General features: G+C 41.6%; 3 protein-coding genes across 3 annotated transcripts; 1 reads left to right on the top strand and 2 right to left on the bottom strand.

The window, feature by feature from the left end:
* Window positions 1-1,015: 1,015 nt before the first annotated feature.
* Window positions 1,016-8,333, bottom strand: sec13 (SEC13 homolog, nuclear pore and COPII coat complex component). The gene is made up of 9 exons (XM_036531648.1): window positions 8,167-8,333; window positions 7,446-7,490; window positions 6,991-7,106; window positions 6,728-6,879; window positions 6,405-6,538; window positions 5,815-5,948; window positions 5,584-5,704; window positions 2,779-2,925; window positions 1,016-1,402 (listed from the first exon to the last, which is right to left on the bottom strand). Exons 1-9 carry the CDS (start codon window positions 8,167-8,169, stop codon window positions 1,292-1,294), a joined length of 963 nt encoding a protein of 320 aa, XP_036387541.1. The 5' UTR covers window positions 8,170-8,333; the 3' UTR covers window positions 1,016-1,291.
* Window positions 8,334-8,537: 204 nt separating this feature from the next.
* On the top strand, window positions 8,538-17,176 carry cand2 (cullin-associated and neddylation-dissociated 2 (putative)). The gene is made up of 15 exons (XM_036532217.1): window positions 8,538-8,722; window positions 9,810-9,953; window positions 10,360-10,514; window positions 10,776-10,899; window positions 11,076-11,332; window positions 11,825-11,930; window positions 12,094-12,239; window positions 12,611-12,903; window positions 13,145-13,286; window positions 13,554-15,065; window positions 15,156-15,251; window positions 15,358-15,527; window positions 15,850-16,014; window positions 16,347-16,454; window positions 16,934-17,176. The coding sequence occupies exons 1-15, from the start codon at window positions 8,655-8,657 to the stop codon at window positions 17,162-17,164; spliced, it is 3,717 nt and encodes a 1,238-aa protein (XP_036388110.1). The 5' UTR covers window positions 8,538-8,654; the 3' UTR covers window positions 17,165-17,176.
* Window positions 17,177-17,857: 681 nt separating this feature from the next.
* rpl32 (ribosomal protein L32) lies at window positions 17,858-20,569 on the bottom strand. The gene is made up of 4 exons (XM_036531359.1): window positions 20,533-20,569; window positions 19,507-19,607; window positions 19,125-19,306; window positions 17,858-18,042 (listed from the first exon to the last, which is right to left on the bottom strand). Exons 2-4 carry the CDS (start codon window positions 19,600-19,602, stop codon window positions 17,913-17,915), a joined length of 408 nt encoding a protein of 135 aa, XP_036387252.1. The 5' UTR covers window positions 19,603-19,607; window positions 20,533-20,569; the 3' UTR covers window positions 17,858-17,912.
* Window positions 20,570-22,532: the final 1,963 nt, after the last annotated feature.

Genomic DNA, 22,532 nt, shown 5'->3' with positions numbered 1-22,532 from the left:
ATTAGGGAAGAAATGTGCTAGTAACAATTGACTCAATCAGCCCCTCCTTTCAGTTGTTTCATCTATGTTAAAAGACTACCTCTCATCTACCCGTGCCTAGTCGATCAAACTATATGTTGTGTGTGTGTGAGAGAGAGAGAGAGAGATATTATCTTTCCCCTTCTTTACCTGTCAAAACAGCAGTATGTGATGATCAAACTACCAATTGGTTGTTGTGATGTGCAAGATATGCAAGTAAAAACTGCCACAAGGGGGCCTTGCTTGTGCCTCATGCATAAAACTTGTCTGATGTTTGAAGCATCAGCCAGCTTCATCACAAATGGTGAAGTCCACAAACCATCACCAGTGCCACTGGCATACACTCAATCCCAGCACTAAGAAGAGTAACAAAGTACTTAGCAAGAATCACTTAACACATATCCTGTGGTGTAAGTACTATATGTCTCTTTCAAGAGAACTGTTTGGAGGTAAGTGATTTTTTTTTAGGAATTCAAATTTAATTTTGTAAACTGGCAAGTCACTTCAAAAAATTAAAAAAAATTGCAAGGGGTAAAGATTTGTTTTGACTTTCCTTGAATTGACTTTCATCCAAAAGGAAAATCACTTGCAGGATTTCATCCAAGCTCAGTTAATCCATTTTTTGAAAAGGCAAACGTAAAGCTTCATTTCCTAACAGCAAATTACAGAAATTTGTTTCAGTCAAGTGTTTCTGCTGGATTTTAAATAGGGTGTCTGGATATTTCTCCTGGGCAATTTCAATATTCAAGAAAAAAGTTCAGTCTCAGAATGTGTAAGCACATCAGGAGAGCAGTTCTGTGCTACAATGAGTCAAATCAACCCTGCTTCCTCAATTGTTATGCAAAATTCAACTTCTAGGTTTTTTTTTTTTCTTATTTCAGTTCAAAAGGTTTATTGGAGCCTGTTTCAGAAGGCTGTGTACATTTAACACAATTCATAAACCAATACCATGAAAAACATTTTAATACAGATAATTTATTTATACTGTGTTTTGCATGGAGTCATCTGATGGGCAAGATAGATCTGAGTTTGATGAAATGTTTTCTTTGGAGGGGAAAATCAAGATTACATTGAAGACAAATCTGCATCTTGGATTGGTCCAGGTTAATTTGCTGATGCATACAGGGACTCAAAGAAAAAAAAGTTATAAAAGAGCAATGTCTGTGTGGGAGAGAAGGCATCTCCACTGAACGGAGGCGCTCTGCTGTAGATACGGCACAAGGCCTCATGGTCCAGGCAAAGAGGCAGAGTGTGCCTCTGCCCCCCTCTAGCCTCACTGCTCATTCTGCTGACCCTCTGTGATTGCCGACACAGCTCCTTGGCCCTTGTTGACATCGCTGATGCAAGCCCACTGTCCATCCACAGATTCCTTCCATAGAGTCACCTGGAGGAGAAACATAGCACATTACATTAAGGAAAATCCAGGAGCACATTTACAGTGATCAAGGTCACAGAAGAGTGAATATGTTATCATGATCTATCTGACTGTCCCGATGCAGGATCAATAAAAATATTGAAATTCCACAGCCCAACCACATCAGACAAATTTGTAGTACGTGTGCTAGTTAAAAGCCCACGATTCATATCAGAAGTGTAATGAGCCGGCTTCATTGTGTAAACACTGTAATCAATTACAAAGTTGAGGGATCTTTTAGCCTGAAACAGACTGCTTGCATCTTACTTTTCTGTCACCAGAGCCAGAGTTAGTGCCGGGTGAAATTATTTTTGTCATTATTAATCCTTATTCTTTGCCAACCTAAGTGCTGGAAAAAGTGATAGATGTCTTCAATATGCCCATTGACTTCAGGCTATCAAGGGCCCCATGGGACAACCACCCTCTCTCCCTGCCTCAAACTTCCAGAATGCATTACACTGCCTTGAAGCCAGGAACTCTCATTATTACCAGGCCTGCTTTGGGCAATCCATATCAATCACGTCTCAACACTGAAAAGTATTCTCAGAGCAAACATTGCATTTGAATATCCCCAAAGAAATCTCATCAGTGCATGACTATGTATGGCTGCATTCCAACCAAACCTTCACATCATTTACTCTTCTGCAGTAAACTTCTAGCACACCTTGTCGTTGCATCCTTGAGCCCAGCATGATCACAAAGAGACCAATAAGCTTTTCATATGCAGAAATCAATCTGTTTAACAGATAAGTGGAATTTCAAAGTAATGCTTTCATTTTTGAGTGCCATTAAAGATGGTTTTTCACCATCATTAAAAATGACTATCAGAGCGTTCAAGGTACTGAATGCCACTACATGGATTGCTGCCCTCACAGTTCAGATTCCTCCTGCATCGTTAGCTTCAGGCTCCAGAGGAAATACTAAAAATTGACATCCTACAACTTTCTAATTAATTACAAATGACATAAAACCATTAAAGAGATGCGGCAAAACACTCATTAACCTCTGCTGCTACTTTTAACATCCTTTTCCTCACAGAGCTTTTAATTCTGTTTACCCACCATCCCTGAACATGGCGTATAGTAAATGATTACATGGTTGCACAACCAGAGTATGTGTGGAAAATTCAATCTGAGTCACCATGATCGTGATTAACTTCTGATAATTCCAAAAAGATAAACCCAGATATAATTGGATTCCCCATGCACAGACCGACCCCTTTGCTCTGTGGACGGATGTTCAGATTGAGGATCAGTTGATTGGACAGATGCCCGTCACCCATTAGCAACACAGTTGAGAAACAGTGACCCTGTAGTCACGACCAAACAGACTGAATGACGTCTCACCTTGTTGTCTCCTCCCGAGACAGCCAGGATGTTCCCTGTGATGGACCAGCTGACGTGCCACACCACATCGCTGAACTTGTGCAGGAGCTTGGCTGTCCAGGTGTTCCCCGCAGGGTCATCACACGTCCAGATGAACACCCTGCCGTCCTGAGGTCACAATGCAGAGCATCACATTTAACAGAGCCCAGAATGTCCCAGGTCATTGAGGTTAGCGACTCTCCCTTCACAACACCTGCTACTGTGATGACAATTCCCAGTACTAGCATCACAACAATTATGACAACTGTAAGAAAACCAAACACTAGGCGCTTTTTGCACACCCATAATAGCCTGAAGTCATTCAACACGTTTGAATATAAGTTATGCCACTGCAATACAGGACCAGTGGTCTGAAGAGAAACCCTTTGTGAAAATCCCCCAAAAAACATTTGTTTGAAACGTCTCCAAAATGTCCATTGCCAAAATAACTAAAGCCCAGGATACACTGCCCGATTTTATCATATGTGGCAATTTTTCACCCGGCAGAGTTGTCATATTTTCTAACGTGATTTAACAGGATTGGGTGATCCTTTTTGGGGGCTCTCACATATTCAGCATGCTTAATATGCTGCTGTGAGGAATTAATAACCAACGAGTTTACTGCAGTAGACTACATGACTGCCCTTTGGGCAAATATGAAATGTGGGCTCAGTGGACCACTGAACAAGAGGGCCATTCATACTCCATTTGTTTTAAAGTTTTTAAAGTTTACAACCAGCTGTTACTATGATATTTTATTATTTATCCTTGTCACTTACACATCTCTGTTCTTGGTTCTATTATTTACAAATGCTCATAAGCAGTTGTCCTCCCCTAGTTTGCTCACTGTCCCCTAAAAAACAGTAGTACCAACTTAATGTATGTAGCCTGCTACATGAGCAGTTCTGTACATCTTTATTTTGTGACATCCGGCCTGAACCTGCCCCATTGCAAGAAAGTGCTAGTTTAGAAAAGGCATACAGTCATAGTCAAAGAGTTTAGGAGACAAAAGCAAGGAAAAGAAAGCCTCATGAAGTCTAGAAACTGTACAGTCCTTTGAAAGTAGAATCCAATTAGAATTTTAGGCTTATTACATTAGTATTTATGCTGCAAATCCCTTTTCAATGCATGGTTATAATAGAAGGGTGACCTACATGCTCAAAAACCAAACTGATTTTGTTGGCATCCCTCCAAAGTTTGGTGAGAACAATTCACTTGCAACAGGTTTTGATATTGCCACAGGTATGAGTGTGGAAATTAATCAGTTTTATGAATAATATCCCAGGCTATAATGGACAGACCTAATTATAATCATATTGAAGCTTGTTGTAGGCAAAATCTTCTGTTCTCCTGTTCCCTCTAATTTAATGATGAACTGCTGATAATTAATAAGAACGTCTTAAAGAAACACCATTAAAATAGTCCTTTACCTTCTTTATCAAGGCAAGGGCATAAAATAAACAATGATAGACCAAAACCTTGCAAGCTGTAATTTCCTTTGTTCCACTCAATCATGCAGTGCATGTCGCTTGCTCCCACAGGTTTTTAAATGACGTGGTCTGAAGCAGTGATCAAATCAGGCAGTGTGTCCCAGGCTTAACAGGCAGAGGGGTGGAACGAGCAGACATTTCAGACTTGTTCTCCGTCACCCCGGATGGAACATTTAATTAAATGAAAATGCAGCAGCTGTGCTCTAGCAGCCTGACCCATTCGTCACTCTTTGCACTAGACAGTCTGAATGAAAATGTAACTGTGACACATTACACATCTATATGGCTTTCTAATTCATGCTCGTCTAAGCTATGAGCGAAGTCACCAGCTGCAGTTCTTCAATATCAGGAGTATGAGTTCCCACTATGGTTACTTATGCTGGTTTTGTTATTCATAATGTCATATTTGTAAAATTTGACATATTAAAAAAATCTAAATCTTTGCTTTAGAATGCAGAATTGCCAAAGCAGCCTTGAGTTAAAAAAGAAGGAAATATACAGCAGACTTCCATCCCTTTTTTGGAAGAAGGCTTGACTAACATCTAACAATCTAACAGTCTCTAAACACTGATAAAAAGGACAGTACTTTTTGTAAGTCACTCTGGATAAGAAAAATTAATACATTTAAATATACTGCCCTTCCTGGCAACATGAAATGCTTCCTACCTGTCTACCAAGTTTCACCATCCATGTGCCTTCACATTAGTTAGTGTGCCTGTACCCAATACTGTTAATAATCTGCCTCCCAAAAACGTATTGAACAGGGCCATTGATAGCCATCCCATGAATAACTTGAAACATATCCAGTTCTTTACAGAATACTACCCAAATATAGACCTAATTAAATTAAATTTTCTGTTCAGATCTACCATAGCAATTACAATAATTGCATTTTAAGAGTTTCCAATAAAGATTAGGCTCAGAGTATGTTCTTAACTCGTGATGCAGGAAATTATTTTTAAATCATAAAGAGGATATCAACATACTTCTATCTAAATGGAATGCATTTGTTATACGTCTTAGGGTTAAGAACAGTCTGTAGATTGATACATGAAAAAGACTCACGCACATTTTTTGAGTAAAAAATAGACTTCTTGAGTGCAGTGTATAAAAATGTCAACAGCACAGTAATTAAAGAAAGTGCACTTTCAGTATTTACATTCACTGTCCTGTGCTGCACCTTTTGAAGTGCTCCATAACTATTCTGTTCCAAAGAAAAACATTTTAAAAAACAACAGGGTGGCTGAAAAGAGTGTAAATGAAGAGGCTTTAACCCCAGTACTATTATGATGCTTACCTGGGAACAGCTGGCAATAGTGCTTGTTGGAAGACCTATGGAGGGAGCCCAGCCCACGTCTCGTACCCAGTCACTGTGAGCTTCCAGTTTCTGGTCCTCCTTCCACTGTCCATCCTCCTCCCTTGGGGAAAAACACGGAACAATTGAGTTGATGTGCATCATTTACTGCCTGGAACAAGGAGGCACCGCTCAAAACAACACAGAACACGATCCTTAAGCTGCAATGCTCACTTCCAAAGCTTGACGAGATTGTCACATCCTCCTGACACAAATCTCTTGATGTAGTTGGGTTTCTGTCCCGACGGCTGGTCTATGAGACTCCCAGGCACCACTGCTGGAGCCCAGCTTACCGCATTGCAGCCGATCTGACAGGGGAAAAAACCCAGAATGTCTGACTGACTTCAAAGGAAAAGCAACATTCGTTGCCATAATATCGCTGCATTTTTCTGTCTCTTTGACTCTCAGCATGACTTGCTAGCTCACAGTCTAACAGCAGATGTTGATGTGATTAAACTGTTGGATGTGAAACATCATAAATTAAATGCTGAATTAGGAAAGAGGACAACATGGAATGTGAAAATGAGACCTCAGTAGCCTTGATCAATGCAAGGATGGTTAACATATATAATCAATATATTACATTAATAATATTTCTGTTACTCATTTATGCACAACTATAACATAATCTCAACTACAGATTCAGATGAGGGACAAGGTCATACAACACACTGGAGGACAGACATTGAATGCCAAGTGAGAAATACCTAAGACACCAGCTGTCTGCCTGGACTCAGAAAAAGATATGAGAGTGATGTACTCACAGTGTGTGCATTGCTGATCTTCTTGACGTCCCATTGGCCATCCCCGGAAAAGGTTAGCAGGGAGATGGCCCCATCCGAGCTACCACATGCCAGAATCAGCCCAAAGTCATAAGGGCCCCAACACACCGAATTCACTGTGGACACATACAGAGATGTAAAGTCAAGGTGAATGGCACGCTGACTAAAATGACATTCACACCAACATGACCAAAGCCTCACAAGGATCACAATAGGGGAAAAGAGAAAAGAAAATGAAGAAAAGTTCCAAAATAATTGTCTGGAAAAATAAACGCTTGTACTGGAAGTCTGGTGTTGCTTCTCACCTGAGGAGTCGTGGCCTGTGTACTCGTACATCTTATCCCAGGTGCCATTCTCCTCCTTCCAGATGATCACTTTCCTGTCATAGGAACAGGAGGCCAGGATGTTTCCGTACATGGGGTGAGCCCAGGCCACCTGCCACACAGGACCCTCATGTCTGCAGGAGGCAAAGATCAAGCAGGGACACATCCGTCAATATACAGCCCAAGTCAGAGCACAGAGCACATCCCTGCCACAATGAACTTACGCGTAAGAGCACAGCACTCACCCTCGCAAATCAGCCACAAGGATCTGGCCTCCATTTTTTACATCAAAGATTTTGACAGATCTGTCTGAGGAGCATGTAGCCAGCCTTGTGCCATAGTAGTCCATCTGTGCATCATGCTACAAACAAGAGGAGAAACACAAACAGGGTCATCACTTTGCTGGAACAAGCTTTTATATGGAAGTTGCTGATAGGGGTATTATCAGCACAATGCTAAGATAATGTACTTCCACTGACATGATACAAAGGTTGAAATCTGATATGCTCCTGATTTTGCAGATCAGACCTTTAGTGTAGAGTAAATTTCAGTTCTATAATGGACAGAAAGTCATGTACATCATGCACTATACGTTCGTTGTTAACTGCACAACATCTTGTTATACCTATACTGTCGCTGACACAGTTTCAACTACAATATAGCTGCAACATAGCTCAGGGTCCAGACAAGTATTACTTACGATCATGTCCTCGTGGGACGTGTCCACAGTATTGATAACTGAAACCTGAAAGTAAAGGAACACAGAGTAATGTAGGTTTAATCAAGTAGGGAATTGTGATGTTGATCTTGGTTGTACTTGTGTGCACGCATGAAAGCAGTCGTTTGATTAGTTAGCATTATATTGTTGTATGTGTATACTATAAAGTGAGAATACAGCGCTTCTGTTACTTGGAAAGGTAGTTACCAAGCAAACTGATTATCATATTAGTTAGCCACCCAGCTATAAGCATTTCATCGGCTAACTAGCAACCACTCATGATTAGGCTTGTCAAGACAAAACACCGCTTCTTACAACTTTATGTGAAAGAATAGAGTGCTGGCGAGTTGCATTATAAAAACACTTGGTAGTTAGGTAGTCAAGACAACTAGCTAGCTAGCTAATACAGCGAACTTCAGTTAGCTCCGCGGTGTTTGCTCTGTCCTGGAATTAGCTAGCTAGATAGCTACGACGTGGCATCTGTATCAGGATGTTTCACATTAAAATTAGCTTGGGAGCAAACTAACTACCTAGCAAGTCAAACAACAGAAATGAAAACATATGCACACACAACTAGCTAGCTGGCTAACAAGCCACGGAGCACTCTCCCTGATTACAAGCCCCACAGGTCCGGCGCAGTTGCCGGTACAGTCATTAGCGATAGGACGGCGATGGTAGTCTTCAGTTACGTTAACTTGCTCACCATATTTCTGCTGGAAACAGCCAATAATGCTGCTTAAGAACGACTTGTTTGCTTTGAAATAAGTCTCACTGTCACCGCTCCTCTTCACGTTTTCAATGTAATTTTGGTTCCAGTAGCAGTTTCCCTTGTTTCCGACGTGGCAAATCCACCACCCGCCTCCTACCCCCTTTCCGTGTACGTTTCGAACTTTACACCGGGTTGCAACAAGGTTCGACGATTACGTAGTTCCGGCTGAAACTCCGTCTGACTTTCGTTGCATTGAGCATAAATTCCACTTGGCGGCAGCACAACAAACACATTACTCTAGCTTCCATCTATTTATATCGCAACCCTAGTGTCATGTTTCCAAGTTTGTTCTTGGCCCCGGAGCGTCACTGTTGCCCCTGTCTTTCGCCATGTTCTCCCGTTAAACTCCTCTCCATTTTCAAAAGTTCTGATTTTGGGACATATTCATTACTCTCTATTTGTACATTAAAAACAAAATCAGGATGACAAACGTGTCCTATCACATCTCCAACCTGCTGGAGAAAATGACATCTACTGACAAAGATTTTAGGTAAGACACAGTGTGTTAGTTTGCATGTTTGAAAATCAGTCACAGGGCAGCTGCATTATGCCACTAAAATAAATTGTTCATGGGCTGGCAGTCCAGTGTGTCAACAGTACAACCCACCCAATACATTTGTGTTATACTGATATGGTTGAATTGTTTGAGTGGTAGAAATTAACTTGATTTGCTAGCCAATCTTTTTGTTCATGTTTATTCAGTGATACTACGGGAAATTCAGTTGCGATGTTGACAAGTGGATCAAATATGCAAGTTTAGATATTTTGAATGCTGAGCGCTTTTATTGTGGTTTCAAAACTACACTCCTCCCATATCTGTGACACTCACTGAATCAAGCTGTTAAATGTGAGTTGATTTTCAATAACATTTTTCTCTAACTGTTAATGTGCATCATTTTCTGATAAAGGTAGGACTAGAATTTTACACACTTCAATTTCAACTCAAATATTACAATAATTACTGTAAAAGGGAAACTGCACTCATCTTTTGAAAGGGATACTATACCTATTGTGATTACAAGTCTCTGGTATTTATAGTAAATGTTTCTGCTCAGTGCACCCAGAGGAAGAAGGGGAAGAGACATTTGTCTTTCTCACTGAATTATAATGATATTATTGATACAATATGCCACTCTTTAAATTATTTTAGATTAGCCCTTATAATGGAAGGATCTTTGGTGAAAGACAACACCAGACATACTAAAAATAAAATTTGGCTTTATAAGCACACCACAGGCAAACAGCAAATCCTAGCTAGCAATGACTACCACAACAAAAATACTTTAATGCATCTAAGTGTGGATAAGTAAAATCCAGGCACTGGCTGCCCTTAACCCTGCCATGAATGTGCATATTCCTAATTACATTACATTAGATGTATTTAACATTAGATGCGACATCCAGCACAACAGAACTTAAGTGTATCCATTCAAGTTAAAATACCAAAGGTCAGTAGAAGTATACAAGTGTGACACAGTAGAATATGATAATTATATGTGGATTTTGGGGGTATTTATTTTTTATGCGTAGCCAGGTAGCTTCAAGCAGATTGTTGCTGTGTTTGTGTTGACTGCCAGGTTCATGGCCACCAATGATTTGATGATGGAGCTGCAGAAGGACTCCATCAAGCTGGACGAGGACAGTGAGAAGAAGGTGGTAGCCATGCTACTGAAGCTGTTGGAGGATAAGAACGGAGAGGTGCAGAATCTGGCTGTAAAATGGTGAGGAGACATCACCATCTGAACATCTGCACCGTCACCAGTCCCCTGCAAGGGAATGACATCAGCTGGGTCATGTACCCTCTGGTCTTCTGTTGAGATCAGTTTGGTGTGTCAAGATTTTCAGTTAGACATGGTTTTATTTTTAAGGCCATGAGAGTTATGATATTCAGGGGTATTTTGTTTGCTTTGATGATACATATTTGTGTTTGATATTCTGAGGTTTAAAAATAAATGTCTGTTTTTAATGTACATTATGTATTCATGTAGAATATGCTAAACAATTTATACAGCTATGATCTAAGTTGCATACCTCAAGGATATCCCATTGAATCTCCAAGCTTACTGTACATGTACAATTTCCCTTTTCTCTAACTCTTCTACACTGTTGCGCATGTGTACTCTGTAGTTTGGGTCCACTTGTGAGCAAAGTGAAGGAGTATCAGGTAGAGACAATGGTGGACACGCTGTGCACCAACATGATGTCTGACAAAGAACAACTCAGAGACATCTCCAGCATGGGGCTGAAGACTGTTATCGCTGAGCTCCCCCCATCCTCCACAGGTGAGAAAAGTCTTTACATTTATCTGTACTGAAAACACCATCCAAGCACTGTGTTGATTATGTTGCAACCTTTGTAAATTTCTCTGCATCTGCCAGCCAAATGACTGCCTGAGTCATCCGTTGATAAAGTTGTTGTTCCAGATCCAGGCATCCAGGCACTTAGCTCCAGGTTCCTTTTTGTATTTGTTGTGCTGAAAGAAATACCAGAAGTACCAGTTATACAGCCCAGGAACGTCACTGACAGTGTTGTGTGTAACACAGGCTTGAGTCTTACCGCAAACGTCTGCAAAAAGATCACGTCTCAGCTGATTGGGGCCATGGGGAAGCAGGACGACGTGTCTGTGCAGTTGGAGGCCCTGGACATTCTGTCTGACATGCTGGGCAGGTAAAAGACCAGATTTATTGTCTGTTATCAGCACGGATCCAGTTTCACTGCATGTTATCAACTTCCTTGCTGCACTGCAGGTCCCTTACCTGTCACTGACCCTTAGGTCACATCCCCAAAGCCCCTGAAGCCACAGGACATGACACCACTGACCGTGGCTCTTCCTCTGACTGCAGGTTAAGCAGCACTCTGGTCAGCTTCCACCCCTCCATCCTGAGCAGCCTGCTCCCCCAGCTGATGAGTCAGCGCCTGGCAGTGAGGAAGCGGGCCATCATCGCCCTGGGCCACCTAGTGCCCAGCTGCAGCACCGCCCTCTTCACCGAGCTGACAGAGCATCTGCTGTCCGAGCTGTCCCGTAGCCAGCCCACCTCTGCCACCCGCACCTACATCCAATGCCTGGCCACAGTCAGCAGGCAGGGAGGGCACAGAGTGGGTAAGGCAGGCATGGGGTTATGGTGGAGGTACTTCATTCCTCCTTCTAGCCATGTCAGCGATTGTATTTACATGTCTGGGTAAGGGATTTTGAGGTTTTGTGGTTCAGACGTAGGATACTGATGATTTTTGGTCTAATGGTTTGCTTCACCAATGCTACTTTATGGTAAGTGAGAGGGTTAGGAGCCTTTAAACGTATTATTAGTAGTTGTCAGAATCTTGCCATTTAACTGAGCTATTTCTGTGTCATAGTGTGAAATATGAAGTCCCTGCCACCATCACCACTGGTTAATTTATGAAATTGCGTTTCTGTATTTAATTTTGTTTTAAAGTTCCTTAAGATTGTATCCCTGTAGTAACTACTATCATATGATAAATTAAGCCTGCAACATCAGGAACCTGGGCCAGGATCTTCAAAATGGCCAACAGAGGGCATTATTGTGCAGAATAAAAAAGGCTTTGCTGTACTCTGTTCTGATGAATTGTGTCACAGGTGAGCACCTGGAGAAGATCATCCCAATGGTGGTGAAGTTCTGCAACGTGGAGGACGATGAGCTGAGGGAGTACTGCTTTCAGGCCTTTGAGGCATTTGTCCGAAGGTAAAGCAGCTTGTAGAGCTGGTCTGTCCTTCAGCAATTTCATGAACCAAAACATTCAGCTAATGCATTCAGTTAATTTATGCCAAAATGAAGAATATATACAGAATGTGGAACGCTTAACCTAAATCACAGGACCATATACCATGATACTTGTTTATCAAAGGTGTCCCAAGGAGATGTCACCTCACATACCCACGGTCATCAAACTGTGCCTGAAGTACATCACCTACGACCCCAATTATAACTACGATGCTGATGACGACCAGGACGATTCCATGGACACTGAGAATGGAGAGGATGAGGATCAAGGTGTTGTGTATTATGTGTAAATAACTAAACTGTCTGCAAAGACATACTGGTACTGTAAGGGACCGGTGGCATGTATATGTATTTTGTGAAATTTATTCACCTACGTAGTGGGAGGTGTAATGTTTGCTGCAGTTAAAGAAAATACTGGCCTGTATATGTTAATTAATGTAATAATGTGATTTAATGTAATGAAACATTTATACACATAATATTTCAGCACACATGAACAAGAGAACAATTATTGACTCAACTAATAAATCCAGTAATAGTTCTGTTCTTTCTTACTGGTGCATATAAAAGGTTATCCAGTTCCCTTTATCCTTCCCTTTAAAACCTGCTTCACTACCCCCCACTCTGCCTCTCTTTTGCAGAGTCAGACGATGAATACAGCGATGATGATGACATGAGCTGGAAGGTGCGCCGCTCCTCTGTGAAGTGTCTAGAAGCCGTGATCAGCACTCGGAGGGATCTGCTGGTGGAACTCTATGGGTCTGTGTCCCCAAATCTGGTTGCTCGATTCAAGGAGCGTGAGGAGAACGTCAAGACTGACATCTTCTTGGCTTTCATCGCCCTCCTTAAGCAGACTCGGCTCCCGCAAGGGTGTCTGACGGTCAGCGATGCAGGAACCAAGGAGGACCCCTCACTCGCCCTACTCAAGAAGCAGGTTTGGAGGAAATTTTTCAGCACAGGTCTCTCAGAGGTCACCATGATGAAACCTAGTAATAGAGAACAGAAATTTTTAGCTTCCTCTATGTTTTCATATTCCTACAAAATTTTGTAGCTGTAGGCGGTGAATATTGGAATTATCCATTGTGTTTTTCATTTTTATGTTTCATGTTTAGTGTGTTTGTTTAACATTAATTTGTGCTGTAGTTAGTGTTTCTGCACTGTTGTTTGTTCTGTAGGTTCCCAGCATTGTGAAGGCGTTACACAAACAGCTGAAAGAGAAAAGCATGAAGTCAAGGCAGGGCTGCTTCAGCCTCCTCGCAGAACTTGCAAATGTACTGCCAGGAGCCCTGGGGGAACACATACCTGCTCTCATCCCTGGTGACTGTGCAAACTAGAATTCACATTCTTCATGCTCTAAAGTTCACTCATTATCTTGCAGTGCAAAACCCTGAGCAGTTCAGTGAAAAAAAAAAAGTGAATCGCTGAAACGACAGAGCATGCTATTTTCATTCCAATTCCAAGAGAAATCACTGTATTACTTGCACTGGAAAGGGAACACCATGGGGTAAAATTACCATATCAAAATAAAACCAAACCAACAATCTCTGTACAATTAGTTTATAGAAAATGTGTTTGTCTCCACAGGTATTGTATATTCTCTCACAGACAAGTCAACCTCCTCCAACATGAAGATTGACGCTCTGTCCTTTCTCCACGTTCTGCTGTGCAATCACTCTCCAGCGGTCTTCCACCCCCACATCAAGGTCATTCTGCCCCCAGTGGTGGCATGTATTGAAGACCCCTTCTACAAAATCACTTCTGAGGCACTCCTGGTAACTCAGCAGATCGTGAAGATCATGCGACCTCTAGAGAGCCCTACCCCCTCCACCTTCGATGCTAAACCCTATGTAAAGGACCTCTTTACTGGCACCCTAAAGAGGCTCAAAGCCGCAGACATCGACCAGGAGGTGAAGGAGAGAGCCATATCCTGCATGGGTTACATAGTCTGTCATCTAGGAGACCAGCTGGGTGGAGACCTGCAACCCACTCTGCAGATCTTCCTGGAGAGGCTTAAGAACGAGATCACCAGGCTGACCACGGTGAAGACCCTGACCCTAGTAGCCGCCTCTCCCCTCAAAATTGACCTGAGGCCGGTCCTCACTGAGGGCGTTCCGATCTTGGGCTCCTTCTTACGGAAGAACCAGCGCGCACTAAAGCTGAGCACTCTGACCACCCTGAATGTGGTGGTGAAGAACTACAGCGACAGCCTCAAGCCCCCAATGATAGAGTCGGTGCTGAACGAGCTTCCCTCCCTGATCAGCGAGAGTGACATGCATGTGTCCCAGATGGCCCTTACATTGCTTACCTGCATGGCCAAGGTCTGCCCTTCCTCTCTGTCCAAGATCGGTGCCTCTATTCTGCCAGAGGTGTTCACTTTGATCCATTCTCCGCTCCTGCAGGGAGGGGCCCTTGGTGCTATCCTGGAGTTCCTCCAAGCACTTGTGGTGACTAAAGCCAGCAACATGGGCTTCAATGAACTCTTGAAAGCTCTTACGGGTCCCTTTTATGGGTCACAGAAGTCCACAGAATCCCTGCCTGTGCACAGGCAGTCCTACTACTCGGTAGCTAAATGTGTGGCTGCTCTTTCCTCTGCGTGCCCTAAGGAAGCTTCGGGAATGGTGACAAACTTCATCCAGGAAGTAAAGAGTGCCAAGTCATCAGATTCGGCGAGGATCCTGTCCTTCCTCTGCCTGGGGGAGGTGGGCCGCTCGACAAACCTGGGTGGGCAGAAGGAGCTGAAGACCGTCATCCTGGAAGCCTTTTCCTCCCCTAATGAGGAGATAAAGTCAGCCGCCTCTTGTGCCCTGGGCAACATCTGCGTGGGGAACCTGGAGGAATACCTTCCCTTCATGCTGAAAGAGATTGGCAGCCAGCCCAAGAGGCAATACCTGTTGCTGCACTCCCTGAAGGAGGTGATTAGTGCCTCCTCAGCTGAGAGTCTGAAACCCCATGTGGAGGAGATCTGGGCCCTGCTCTTCAAGCACTGCGAGTGTGCCGAGGAGGGCACCCGTAACGTGGTGGCTGAGTGCCTGGGAAAGCTAACCCTGGTCAACCCCTCACAGCTCCTGCCCCGGCTCAAAAAGCAGCTGTCCTCAGGTAATGAGAGCACTACTGCATCATCAGTAAATGTGAGATAACGTTGCCTCTGTGTAGCTGACAGCAAAGTCACGTCTCTTTCTGTTTCAGGATCCCCTCATGCCCGTAGCACTGTAGTCACAGCCATTAAGTTCACCATTGTCGATCAGCCTCAGCCCATAGATGCACTCCTCAAAGGCTGCATAGGTAAAAGTTGTGATGGATTGCTTTAGTTGTTTCAGATTGCAATAACTGCCTTTCATGTTTACTGTCTTGTTGTGATAAAGCTGAAAAGGCTGTTTTCCCGTGTCAGGTGATTTCCTGAAGACACTGCAGGACCCAGACCTGAACGTTCGCCGTGTTGCCTTGGTGATGTTCAACTCGGCTGCCCACAACAAGCCAGTGCTGATCCGCGGCTTACTGGGCTCTGTGCTCCCCCACCTCTACACTGAAACCCAGATTAGGAAAGAGCTCATCCGGGAGGTACTGTACTGATGGTGCCATTTTAGTCAAATCGGGATGTCAAACCTTTTGTTATCTATTAGTTTTAACATAATCAATCATATAATTAATGAAAAAAAAACTTACAATAAGATGTCAGGTTTGAATTGGTTTGATTAACCATTTTTAGTGTCAGATTTATTGATTGTTCCATTGTCTACGAAAATATACTTTTACAGTTGTGTACAACAGTTTACATGAATTGACATTTTAAACCTGGAAAAAAAAACTACCAACAGAGGAGGGCAAATCTAATACACAGCTGAGTTGTGTTGCTGTGGATGAATGTAATCTCCCTCTCCAGGTGGAGATGGGCCCCTTCAAACACACTGTGGATGATGGACTGGATGTGCGGAAGGCAGCGTTTGAGTGCATGTACACCCTGCTAGACAGCTGCCTAGATTGCCTGGACATCTTCGAGTACCTCAACCATGTGGAAGAGGGGCTGAAGGATCATTATGACATTAGGGTAAACATGAACAGGCAGGGCAGCAGATGTCTGTTGTCCTGTACAGTGCATACATGCCAATATTGATATCACAAAATGCTTTTTTTTAGTTATGTACTCTACATCAAAATAACTTAAACTTGGACCATTGATGAAACAAATAATAGAGAGGGGTCCATATAAATATCCTGTACATATCTACACTGTGTACTTTTAAAGTATTTCTCTCTAATTGGGGGAAAAGAAAAAAGAAATCTGTCACAAGTGTGGCAGCTAAATCAATCCAGCGTGTGTGGTCATTTTAGAATGCAAAGTTACAATTAATTAAATTGGGTGTAAACTTTTGGTTTCAGATGCTGACCTTTATAATGCTAGCCAGACTCTCCACTCTGAGTCCCAGCGCTGTCGTGCAGAGACTGGACCGACTGGTGGAGCCACTAAAAGCCACATGCACCACTAAGGTAACACCTGCATCCTGACAGCACTCCAAGTTCTCATGCCTTACATTTTTGGACTGGGTGGAAGAATTGGCATAACCACAGAAATAAAAGCCTATATACATGTCATGTGACATCAAAGGGATATTAACTGAATGGCACACAAGCCTATGTAAGCCTACAATTATTTTAATCTTTTCCATTGTCTAAATATCAATTCTTTTCATAGTGCGAGGTTATGTACCCTTTTATGGGTTTTATTTAGACAGCAAAAGTAGCTATATTGGTATTAGAAGTGCCCATCGGCTCACTGTGTTGAGGAAGCAACAGGAGGCAAATCAGCACAAACCTGCAGTACCAGTACTTCCCTTCACGTAGCAAGAAAAACTGCATGGGAAAAAAAGTGCTTTATCTTTGGCGAAGCGAGTTGTGGCATGACAGCAGCCACCACTATGCTTTCACCCGCCTGAAAGCCAATCCCATGTGCAAATGTGTGACGGCAGGTGAAGGCCGGGTCTGTGAAACAGGAGTTTGAGAAGCAAGAGGAGCTGCGGCGCTCCGCCATGAGGGCTGTCGCAGCGCTGCTCTCCATCAGCGAGGTGGAGAAGAGCCCTGCCATGGCCGACTTCGCCAGCCAGATCCGCTCCAATGCCGAGATGGCCTCCATCTTTGAGAGCATTCAGAGGGACGCTACCTCCACCTCCAGCCTGACAGACACTATGGACACCAGCTAGACACTACAGTGTTCCAACTTATCCTCTCCCCACAATGTACTACTCATTTTCATCATTCAGAAAATCCTTCAATTGTCAGCTAAATTATGTCAAAGTATTTATTAAAATTAAATGCTTAAAATGAAAGAATTTCCCTTCTGGGTGGTACTTGTTGGAATTATATTACATGTATTCCATTTTTAGTAGTGGTGCCGTTTAAGAATTAAAATAAAAGCCTGTGCTTTTGTGAAAGATGCATTTGTGCTAGTAAAAAGCCATTTCATCTTAGTTTGTATTCATATGTGCCCCATCCATTTAGGCTGTCTTAATGGCTACCTTTTACTGACTCATCTTATGCCCTATACTGTATAACTCTTAAACTGATTACTCATCTATAGCTCTTTAACATGATTTTTTCTCCCATTCTTTGATCAGCACATACTTCCAACTTTTATGACTTTAGCCAAATGATAAATAAAACAGCAAGTCAGTTACAGATCACCATTTGATTAACTTTTTCAACAAAAAAGATCTAAGTGAAAAATACAATGGGTCTACAAGACCCTTACTTACAAACATTGAACAATCCTAATAAAATCCTATATTTTGAAGCCAACCTGTGTTGTCACGGTGTGTTCATTTATTAGTGGAGAAAACTGCTGTCCAACACAACACCTTCCCATGGGCTTGTGTTTAAACAAAAGACACGTAAAATTGGTATTTTAACATTTTTATTCAGCAAACAATGAAAGTACAAAGACGGCCACGATCACTCGTTTTCTTCGCTGCGAAGTCTGGCATTGGGGTTGGTGATTTTAATGGCCAGCTGTGCTGCCCTTTCCACAATCAGCTTCCTATTCTTAGAAGATACATTGTGGGCAATTTCTGCACAATGGGTCCTATTGGAAAAGAGGGAAGCACTTTTACTTTGTGGTTACAGCCTTAACTAGCACTGAAGTCATGGCACCTTGAAAGCATTTTCCAAGATGAAAAAAGTGAAGGGTTTAGAAACAGAGGGCTGTGACTGACATTCTCAAAATTTTACAGGAGAGCAAAAGCAAAGTTTTGACTTACAGTGTTCACTGTGTTTCAAACACTACATTAAATGCTTATGTTTTCTGACTTATGTTTATGATTGAACAGTATTAAATGTGTATGTAAATTTTCAAAAACATAAAAAAAACATCAGAAATGTGGTTAAAATGTCACCTGCGCCATACTGGCACAAACACATCTGTCATTTTGTTAAATTTAGAGAAGTGTAGTGGGACTTTATTTTCTCAAGTTATTCAATGCATTTAAAGTGACATTTCAGAATGTCTCTTTTTCCCAGCAGACCTACACAGATCGTATCAAGAGCTTTCATTTGATATATGGTACCAATTTTGGCCCAAATGTCACACAACGTGCTCCTCTGCTTTTCAACCCATTACTTTCAACAGCCTTACCTAATCATCACATGCATCAATTCTAAACCATCAGTACCTTACTACATGAAATCATGCAACTGTGATAAAATCAACACTGCACAAACAGCATTTGTATAGATCCCCATGCTTCTGAAGAATGCTGTCTGTTGTACCTCTTAATACATTGTGAATGTGATCACTGAATACCAAAATATCTAATTTTTTTAATGCATAATTCTACTCAGTATAGATATAAATGATGTTTCTGGCAGAGGCCCATCTGCAAGTAGTCTTGTTGCAGACTTACTTCCATCACCAGGCTATGACAGGAACCATGGATGGAATGGGTATTTCCTCTGCAGTGCTCTACCTCCTTTCTCTATAGTCCTACCTGGCAAGAGCACAGTGGACTCTGCAGGGAGGATTAAGGAGGCAGTGGAATGTGTTATAGGCTTTAGCCATCACGCAATCAAATCTAGAACTGATGAAGCAAACACTTGAAAGACAGGCATAAATCCTCTGGTAATGACCACAACATTAAGGATCATGCAGCATTCAGGTTGAGACCTTACCGGTTGCTCATCATGAGAACCTCCAGCTCCTTAATATTGTGCACCAGAAACTTTCTGAACCCTGAGGGCAGCATGTGCTTCGTCTTCTTGTTGCTACCGTAACCGATGTTGGGCATCAGAATCTGTCCCTTGAACCTCCTGCGGACTCTGTTGTCAATACCTCTGGGTTTGCGCCAGTTTTTCTATTGGACAAACACAATTGCTATCAGTGCTATACAGTACATACCAGTACAAAGTAAAGGCACCTATTCAGAAGTGGTGACGCCTACTGCTGGGGAGGTTGTTTCAAGCTATACAGCAGGAATGTTTCTGGAGTTGTAATCACAATTTCTTTCATCATCATTGCACCGGTCAATGACAAGTACCTGGACAAGGAGCTTACCTTGATCTTGACATAGCGGTCTGACTGATGTCGAATGAACTTCTTTGTCCTTTTCTTGACAATCTTAGGCTTGGTTAGAGGTCTAAGGGCTGCCATGGTGCCTTTAGGTCAGAAATACATCCAAAATCACCAACATTTTCACAAAATCTTCAGCTGAGTTCCTCTGAATCAGTTTTAGCCAAACAAGACAGATTTAGGCAAACAATTTTGCTACCGACATCAACCGATCGCTTCACCACCACTAACAATACTTTAAAGCTGGTCTCATAATACCAGGATTCTACCCGGCGGCACGGTCTGCTTTATCATCATTACGCTTTATGTGTATGCAAAAAATAAAGTCTAAAGTCTAAAGTCTTTTATCCCTCATACTGTGACGTAAACACTGGGGAAACGGGGGCAGAAAACATAGGCTACAGGAAATAAATCATTGTCGCAGATAGTACGTCAGTTCTGTGAGACGGGACTCCTCTGAAACTCAAGTGGAACCTAATTTACTAGTTAGCCTCTCAGTAGATCAACCATAACCATATATAAATACGCTAAACATTTGGATCATCTTGTTTTCTAGCTAAAAAGCTGTGTGACAAGATGTGTCGATATCTGGAAAGCAAACCACACGATCTATTTCGTAAACGTTAGCAAGCCATAATACGTTAGAACTAGAAATCGTTAAATCGCTAGATTGCTCGCTAACCACAACAGCCAGACAACCTCGTATGCCGAATGCTCTCAATTTAAATTTAGATCCAATTTTCTGCTGCACGTTCAGTTGCTAATGTGTGAAGCTCATTTCGCACGAGATTAAACCCAAATTATGAAAGATGTGTAACGTGAACAGTTGCTGACCAGTGTACCCTTTAGCGAACTTGGTTGCGATCCACCTTTTTTAATAAGATCTTTAAGAAATCTCCCTAAATAATAGGATAGAAATTCAAGATGCCATCATAGCTGGTCGTGTATATCTGTTGACAATATTTATAAAGTTTTCTGCACAGGATGATAATAGATTTTTGTCTCACTCACCAATCGGTGTGTGACTGGCTGTCTTCTACGAAGACAGCACAGAGGAAAGAGAGAAACGCCGCAGAGGCTGCTGGGAAATTATTCCAAGGACCGGAAGAATATGTCATGAAAATGTTAGGGAAACAAATGTCTAAAACCAAACAGTCGCGTTTAAAAAAATTAAGATATATAATATAATATAATATAATATAATAATTATTATAATAATAATAAGTAAAAAATCTGTGTAACTGGATAACTCAGACCAGACATTAGATGTAAAATATGAATGTTGTAACTTACATTACTGATTATCAAAATGGTTTTGTTTCACAAGTTAAGTTCATTTCTTAAAAAGAACATTTCTAGTAAGACGTATGTTAAAATGGAAGGCCATTTAGCTACTGTATATCTTACATACCGTTACCACTTAATACTTTTTTGTGACTGTGTACTGTGAGCTCCGTTAAAAAAAATGTCACAAGCCAGCTCCCTCTTGAAAACACTTCGACCTTGGACAGGTAATTGCATCGTCCGGATCACAACACATATATTTTTGGATTTCATAGGGGGTATGTTCCCCTTCTACATAGACTGTAGGCCATGCGAGGTATAAAACAACTTTTAAAATGTATCAATTAGGATTCAAATCCTTCTTAGACATTAGGTTTCAAAGTTTTTACTCATTGATGTCTCTGGTAGGCTATTCAGTGTTTTATTTTACAGTGTCACCATTTTAACTTACAGTTGAATGTGCTCATATAACACAATTCATGTTCGTAGGCAAAATGACAGTAAGAATGACATTTTTGCTGAAGTATTCTGATGGGCCTTCCCAACCTTGATTTATTTATGTTCAAAGCCTTATAGTTTAGAAATACTTCGATTACCAAAAGACATCAAATGTTCCGTTTAGGAATAAAGGCACCTTGCTGTTGTAATTGTGTGGGTTGTTGATGTTGATGTGAATTTTGGAGAAAAGTTAATTTGTCTAAAAAAAGCCAAAGCTGTCCACCCTGCTATGGACTGTTACTTCAGTTATTCACATTTTGGTGCCTCTCCTTTTCTAAGTTTTGTCCCGACAGTCTAACATATGCATGCAACTCCTGATAAAGTTAATGGTTCTTCACATTTAGAATATTATTATCTGTACAATTCTGCCTAAAATTGGTTTTGATTTACAGTAGTGTGCCAGCAGTGCACAGATCAGATCTTTTTATGAAATATTACATAATCATATATAGCACTGATTAAGTTAGACGCTCGTAAAACTGCAGTGCTGGTTGATTTTTGTACTGTTGATGTGTTTCGCAGGGCCGTGGGAAGTAGGGGTGCTGCAGCACCCCCTGTTGGACAAGGCAGACATCACAGCACTCTGCCAGATGCAAAAAATAAATAAATACTTAAATAAACGTATTAAAACATTTTAAATAATTCTCCTGTTGTTATTTGGCTAATAATTTAATGCTTGAGGAAGTTTTGAGATATAATTAGCAATAGTGAATAATTATTAATTATTAAAATAGTCAACGGACGTCACGTAGCTAGTCATAGTTAGCTAGTAGTTTTTGAATCATTCAGGGTAGCTAGCTATCACAATCAGTGGCGGCGGGTGAGCTGGAAACAGGGGAAGCCCGAACACTACCTTTAAATCAGCCATTACTTTCAACGTGTTCCCCTTTATCCTCCTTGTTTAACAATAAAACAAATAATTCACAGAATAATAGACACCAATCACGTAGTTAGAATAAATGATTATGCTCGCGAAACACCGCCGATCGTAGGCCTATAGTTTGTGCGCTTGCGACAGCTACAACGTGAGATTGTTTAATGAACAAGGATGGCATTTATCGATTTAAATTACGTTAAATGCTCATGACACATCACAGCTTTTGTGAGGTCTGTGTTCTAAACGTTATTGTTCATTGCACTCAACCTAACCTAAAAGTTTATTCTCAGTCATTTAAATCGATTTAATTAAATTTAGCTCCGTTTTGTAGTTTGAATTTTGTAACACAAGA

The sequence above is a fragment of the Megalops cyprinoides genome, chromosome 6 (genome assembly GCF_013368585.1).
Source record: "Megalops cyprinoides isolate fMegCyp1 chromosome 6, fMegCyp1.pri, whole genome shotgun sequence".
Taxonomy (NCBI): Eukaryota; Metazoa; Chordata; class Actinopteri; order Elopiformes; family Megalopidae; genus Megalops; species Megalops cyprinoides.
Note: the sequence above shows the minus strand (reverse complement) of the source record. Positions and strands in the feature narration are given on the sequence as shown.